Source organism: Lampetra planeri, chromosome 29 (genome assembly GCF_965212315.1).
Source record: "Lampetra planeri chromosome 29, kcLamPlan1.2.h2, whole genome shotgun sequence".
NCBI classification, from domain to species: domain Eukaryota; kingdom Metazoa; phylum Chordata; class Hyperoartia; order Petromyzontiformes; family Petromyzontidae; genus Lampetra; species Lampetra planeri.
Window position 1 is genome coordinate 7,699,401 of NC_136135.1, and position 6,541 is coordinate 7,705,941.

General features: G+C 47.1%; 1 protein-coding gene across 1 annotated transcript in view; it reads right to left on the minus strand.

Annotated features, from left to right (window-relative positions):
- The window catches only part of LOC144728647 (basal cell adhesion molecule-like), a 32,424-nt gene extending 28,901 nt beyond the window's left edge, over nucleotides 1–3,523 (minus strand). The window contains exons 1-2 of the mRNA XM_078608219.1: nucleotides 3,455–3,523; nucleotides 1,763–1,893 (exon numbers count right to left, since the gene is read on the minus strand). Of these exons, the coding sequence (XP_078464345.1) occupies nucleotides 1,763–1,893; nucleotides 3,455–3,521 (198 nt within the window). The 5' untranslated portion in view covers nucleotides 3,522–3,523. The remainder of the gene's footprint in view (nucleotides 1–1,762; nucleotides 1,894–3,454) is intronic.
- Between the last annotated feature and the right edge of the window lie 3,018 nt (nucleotides 3,524–6,541).

Below are 6,541 nucleotides of genomic sequence, written 5' to 3' on the forward strand. Positions count from 1 at the left end.
TATAATCTACATAAGTGCATAAAAGCCTTCCCATAAAAGATGTCAATTGCACTGCCAACACTCACTCAATTGTATAATGTTGTGATTCTGTGACACAGGCATCATTCTTAAAATAAATAATTACACAATTGGAATGGCTACAGGGTCCCCCTGGTTGAGATGGCAAATGTATTTTTAATGTCCGTAATTTTCTTTCATTCCCTCGTAAACATATCAAATCAAATGGAGGCCACAGATGACGGTGATTTGCAGATATGCAAGAGAGAATGAGGTGAGTGAGATATGGACACCACCAAGAATACATCAATTGAATGCTTATTCAAACCATTATTCGTAAAAGGCTCCCCATGCCGTGTCGGTTATGGGGGTTGTTTGACCATACTTCACCAGGCTGGTCATTGTGGGTTGGTCAAGCGGAATGGGTCGGGACTGGTTGATTTATTGCCCACCACTGATGCTAACCGTGGCTATAAATTTAACTCGGTCTGCCAGGTGCGTAGTGCAATGTGCTAACTGCTAATTCACCCCTCCCTGCCCATCAAATATTATGAAATTAAAATCCAAAAGTGGTTTCTCCCGTTTATGGGTCTGAGCCAGTGATGGAAATTTCAAAGTCCTATGGCATGAGTAAGAATAGACGCTGCTGACTTCCTACAAAGTGCAACTCATTTAATTTACCAGAGGGGAAACAAGGGCTGGGGTGAGTCAACCCCTAACTGCTAAAACACTGCGCAAAACCAGGCAGATCAAAGATGATAAGGATTCAATATATCCACATTTAAGAGGGGGAATCTAATTATATACTACATTAATAACAATACTGAAATGCCAATTATTGTGGTAAGAAAGTCAAACTAATTCTAAAGATTAAAATTTCTAAAATCCCAAAACTAATTCTGACCGTTCGATGGCAAGAAAATTTGCATGAAAGGGAACCATCACCATCATCGGCCATGGTCAATCCACTGCTGGGTGAAAGCCTCCCCAAGTCACCGCACCTCTCACGATCCTGCGGTATAATAATCCACCCAGTACTTTCGCACGAACCGATAAAAAAAGTCAATAAAGATGATTAAATCCTGTATGACGCTTCTTCAACTGTCAGTCAGCGAAGGCATCTTGGAATGACCTGCCGAGATAAACAATACACTTTCACCAAGAAATAAAGAGATGATGATCGGTGTCAAAGAGAGATACGCAAAGGGGTGAGATACCTGGAGGCACGGGGCACAACAGATTAGCGACCCCCACGTGATTAAATACAACACGATGTCGTGACGTCATGTGGCCCACCATCACATTATACAAAATGTTTCTGTGTGGCCTGCTGGAAAATGTAACTTAATAATCCTGCGTCACGGGATGGTAGGTGTGGAACCTATCTTTGCCCACGTGCCAAAGGGGGATGGCCGACAACTACCTGGTGTGGCAAATGCGAGTGGTAAGCACCGTGGGCAGTGTCCACCCATGGGCAGTGTCCACCCGTGGGCAATGTCCACCCGTGGGCAGTGTCCACCAGTGGGTAGAAAGTTTAGCTTGGAAAGAGTTTCACAACATCTGCGTGTGGTCCACCAACGCTCGCTGCCTGCACGGTGCTGGATGACGGGCGTGTGTAGACACCACTGCCCAGCGATTGAAAAGCTCTACGGTTAAAATCACTTTCGGTAATTCGTCACCGTGGCTGGGTACCGAGAAGGCAATATTTATATTTTTTTGGTTGGGCCAACGGCGCAGGGACTTGTCTGGTGGTCTTTGGGCTTACGAAGAACCACTCGAGCACGGCTTCGAATGCGGCTTCCATGCCGTCGGCCCGCTTGCACGGCACCTCCAGCGTCTGCCCCAGCTGCACGTGCACCGTGGCTGGCACGTCCAGCTGCAGGCTCCCTGCTGCTCCTGCCGGAATACGTGCAGCAGCACCATGCTACGTATTAGTCAAAGACCCATCCCTACGCCTCCCCCTTCATAGCTTTGGCAAAAGCTCAATGGCAGAAGCTCAATAGACAAAGGCAACGATCCCCCGTGTAGCCTTGCCAGAGTGTTGGGGCAAGTGCTGTGAGCGAGTAGCACCTACGAAGGCCGGCCCGGCACACGATGGGACGGGTGACCGGCAGTCCGGCACCAAGCCAGTCCGCCTTCGTCTCCTGAGTGGCGATGTCTACACACCGCACCAGGTTCTAATTTGAGGCTGAATCGAACCCAAGGGAGGCCCAGGGTCGGTTCAGATAATCGTCACTGGTGTTGGCCGTGAGCGTGAATCGGGTTCGCAGCGCAGTGCGCTTGCCGGTACTCTACCGCTCCCCGCAATGTGACAAGCTGCTGGCAATTGCCTCAACACAGAATTCCTGTCGTGTCTTATCCAGCGAGGGACTAAGGCCAAGAGCGGCCAGCAGCGATGCACGCACACACCGCGTGTCTCGTCATTATCAGCCACGGTCAATCGACTGCTGGATGAAGGCCTCCTCAAGCAGTCGCCACCCCCTCACGACCCGGCGATGTGACCGCCTGGCTGGCACCTGTACACGAGCCGATTTCATTGCTCCATCTCTGCGCTGAGCGTCCTCTCGGATGCGTTCCATTCCTTGGCTGCCGTTCCGTTATTACTCTTGACCCATCGTTCATCATCCCTCGTGTCCTGTTCAAGGCTCGCTCACCTCCCTGTTCCTAATTTCTATCGACTGCTCATCGCACATTGAGGTGAAGACGCCGACTTGCATCAACCGTGGCGACTGCGACTCAAGACAACAGTGAACTTGCGTATCAAATACAGTGCTGCATTTGATATTGGGACAACACAATTACCGCGCTGTTGATGTGTGTCCTAATGCCGTGCCGCTGCCGGGTTGGCAGCAACGCACGGGGGACAATCAGCGACGCATTCGTCAGTAGCACTGCGTGGTCTCAAAATGAAAACAAAAAATAGGCGCCATTGCGGACAATGGCTATTGCATTGTGAAGTTGCACGCCAGTTCACACCGTCAAACAAGAGGCAAGATAGATAGTACATACACTACTAACACAAACACGCGTTTAACTTTTAGCTAGGCAACATCCTTATGGAAAATACATCACAATGCCGTACAGCGTTAATTTTTTTTTATATTTGGACATTATCAAGTTTTCGTTCTAAAATTGTACTTTACGTCTACATTTGTCTTCTGTGGCTTATATATAAATGTGTTAGTACGAGTACCACACCACGTCACGTCAACAACAATACAACGATACACAGCTGCTAAAGCGCATGAACGACGCGACATAACAACACCGCTAAGATCGTGTTGTTTCACTGTGGCACACGATCACTTACAGCCACTGTGTGCCTATTTACCAAACGGCGTAACAATTACGCCGTGCCTTTAAAAGAAAAATATATAAATACACAGTCGACGTTTCGGGCAATGGTTCCTTCTCCATAGCACAACGGAGAATGTATCACCGCCAGTGGCATACACACCTGTCACGCATAGTGGCAGAACGAGCAGCGATATGATCCTCGTTGCCACTGCGCGCGCTGCAGCCATACCTGAGTAAACCCGCACCGCTCACGGTGAATATTGAATAGGCACGACCCTCCCCCCCGCTTCCCGCCCCCTCGGTCAGGAGACACGTGAAGCCCGCAACATCACATGGCTGGCATTGAGTGGCCACGCGCGACATGAATATTCATTGTCACGTTCAGCGCGTGTGAGTGGGGGGAGGGGAGGGAACGGGGCAGGTGCACCTGTGGTGTGCAGGGCCCTCTGGGCAACAGTGCAATGGTACACAATGGAAGGATCTCGAAATTTCCACCGGTGGGTGGTAACGGTGGTCCCAGATATGTCAAGGTTTTTTGTTTTAATAAGGGCCCCTTTATGTTAAGAAACTGACACTATTCGGGCACGTTATGTAGGATGGATAAGAACAGGAGAATTAAAAGTGTGCTGTTTGGAAAAACGGAAGGAACCGGACAGAGAGGAAGAACCCGAACAGGGAATGGCTTCATGCCAACATAAGATGAGATTGGTGCCAGAATGATGTGGCCACGACTTGAGCAAATTGACACAAGACAGAGAGGAAAGTGGAAACCAATGACGACATGTGCAGTGTACATCTGCGGTCTATCTGCCCATGGATCGTGATGATGATGATATTAATCCATATATATCATGCAATGTACTTTGGAAAATATCCATAAGTTTAACACGGAGGTGACTTGTTGATTATTCTTATTTTTTGTCAATAATTAAACATATATGCTCATTGCATAACGATTATGGGATATGTTGGCAATAATGAAACATGTTGAGTGGATATTTAATATATTGTTGAAAGTGTAATAAAAAATGTAGGGATGAAACATAGCAACAAATATCAAGCCATATAAATGTTTTATAATCCCGATATTACAGTAATTTTCCATCTCGGAAGTCCAGTGTGATGCACCCGATGATGCCTTTCACATCATCATTCATGGTCAATCCGCTGCTGGATGAAGACCTTTCCAAGCCAGCGCCACCTCTCTGCTATCCAGCAATGTAATGATTATCAGTACACGAATCGATTTCTTCACTCCGATATCTTCAGTCGAAGTCCTCTCGAACACATTACATCCCTTAACTGTCTCTTCGTTGTTATCCTTGACCATCAATCAATCAATCAATCTTTCCACCTGGGGTAATTTACGTGTGAATGGAAAGATCCAATTTGAAATGAATGTCGGTGGTTGGTTTGTGTGGACAGATATGGACCAGGAATGGGCCCTGGGGCCTACTCAGCTTGCCCATCGCGGACGCAAACAAAAACATTGTTGCTTAGGCTGGGGCAGGGGATGCACGGAGACTTCAACAAAATCAGACATGACAGAGAATGTGGTGACAGATGCATATTTATTCACTTCGTTGAAAATAACGGCACGTGCTCATTATGCGTACAAAATAAGAATTGGACGGTGTTTACTCGGTCGCAAGTTTCCGCACTTACGAGCGAAAATAAGATCGCCAAAGAAGGAAGCGACATCTGACGTGAATACTCATACTCGTTGGTTTTTTCCGGTAAAGTCACGTAGGTAAAACAATACAATAAAATAAATTAAAATTAAATAAATTATTTTATTTATTGTTTTACCTACGTGAGTATGAATCCTTGCAGTCACGAAAGCTTCAAATCTAAAATCCGACGTGAACTATCTCTAAAAGTACAGTGCTTAATTAAACTATTTACTCAAGCAAGCTCCATTGGTTTTCGAGACTCTTTTTGTTGCGAGGGTGATGACACCAGGGTACCTGGAACACCCAATCGTAAATACCCCGGCGAAAAACATTAAAACGGTACAAAAGTTGCTCTCCATATTTGTCCATATTTGTGGATTTCGCGTCGTACCGCGCGTTGTCAGGCAACATGTCCAACTTGCCGCGTAGGCTTTCGCGAACCAATATTATCCGTAATAAGGGTTGCTTTTTTCCGAGGGTTATAATGGCGTAAATATAAATGCGTCGTGAAACCCGAAATGAATGAACGTCGCACTCGAATTGTAAATGTTGTGGATTTACTCTCCAACAAACCGTTGTGCTGAAGTAGTGACTAATAGGCATGTTTTGTTTTCGTCACAAAGCTTATTAACTACTGCTGTATTGGGCGGTGGCGGCTTTAACGAAACATTAACCTCTATTATCGATAACCGACGTTTCGCTCCACGTGCTGGGAGCCTCTCTCCCAGCTTCGTCCTGAAGAAGCTCCTAGCACGTGCAGCGAAACGTCGGACATCGTGCCGAGCAAATCAAATGCGCGGCACGACCCGAAAACGCACATCGGAGACCTGCACAGCACAACCACGTGAACCCACGGCCAACGGTGCAGCCGCAGTTACACGGCGCACGGAATAGGTTAGAAAATGACAAAGCAATTCTAAGTGAATAGCAGTACGAGCAAAATATTGTGAATCTGCTCACGTTAATGGTGCTGGTGCCCAACACCGGTGATGGTAATTTTAAGACATGAGCAGTCAAATCCGGTATGATGATGAGACATATTATGCTCCGGAGACGGAGAGTAAGACGCACCCCAGGCTTATGCCCTGTTCAATAAAATTATACCAATCTGGTCACATGCCAGAGGTCGCAATCAGGTACCCGATACCCGTACCCTACCCGATACCCGGCTACCCGTACCGTTTGCGACCTCTGTTACATGCACAGACACACACGCAAATGCCTACTGCCAATGTTGAGTATTTCATTGTACTCAAGTATCGCAAACATTAATTTAAAACAACAAAAATAGAATAAGGAACACAGTATGTACAGTCTTACAATGGCAATTATTCCTGGCAAAAGCACAACAAACGCACCGGATGTCTTGGAAGATGTAAGGGTACCCACACTTTACCCCACCACACTCGACCTGCCCATCGATTGTGGTTGTACTCATTTACACTCCTGGCTAAACAGAGAGGCGGGGAGGGAGGGAGCAGGGATTCAAGAAACGTTCCCATAGTTGCAACTGCCGCGCCCCGAGATCGACCGCACATCCCCCGATTAGCACGGTTGGCTTAGGTACGGCGCGA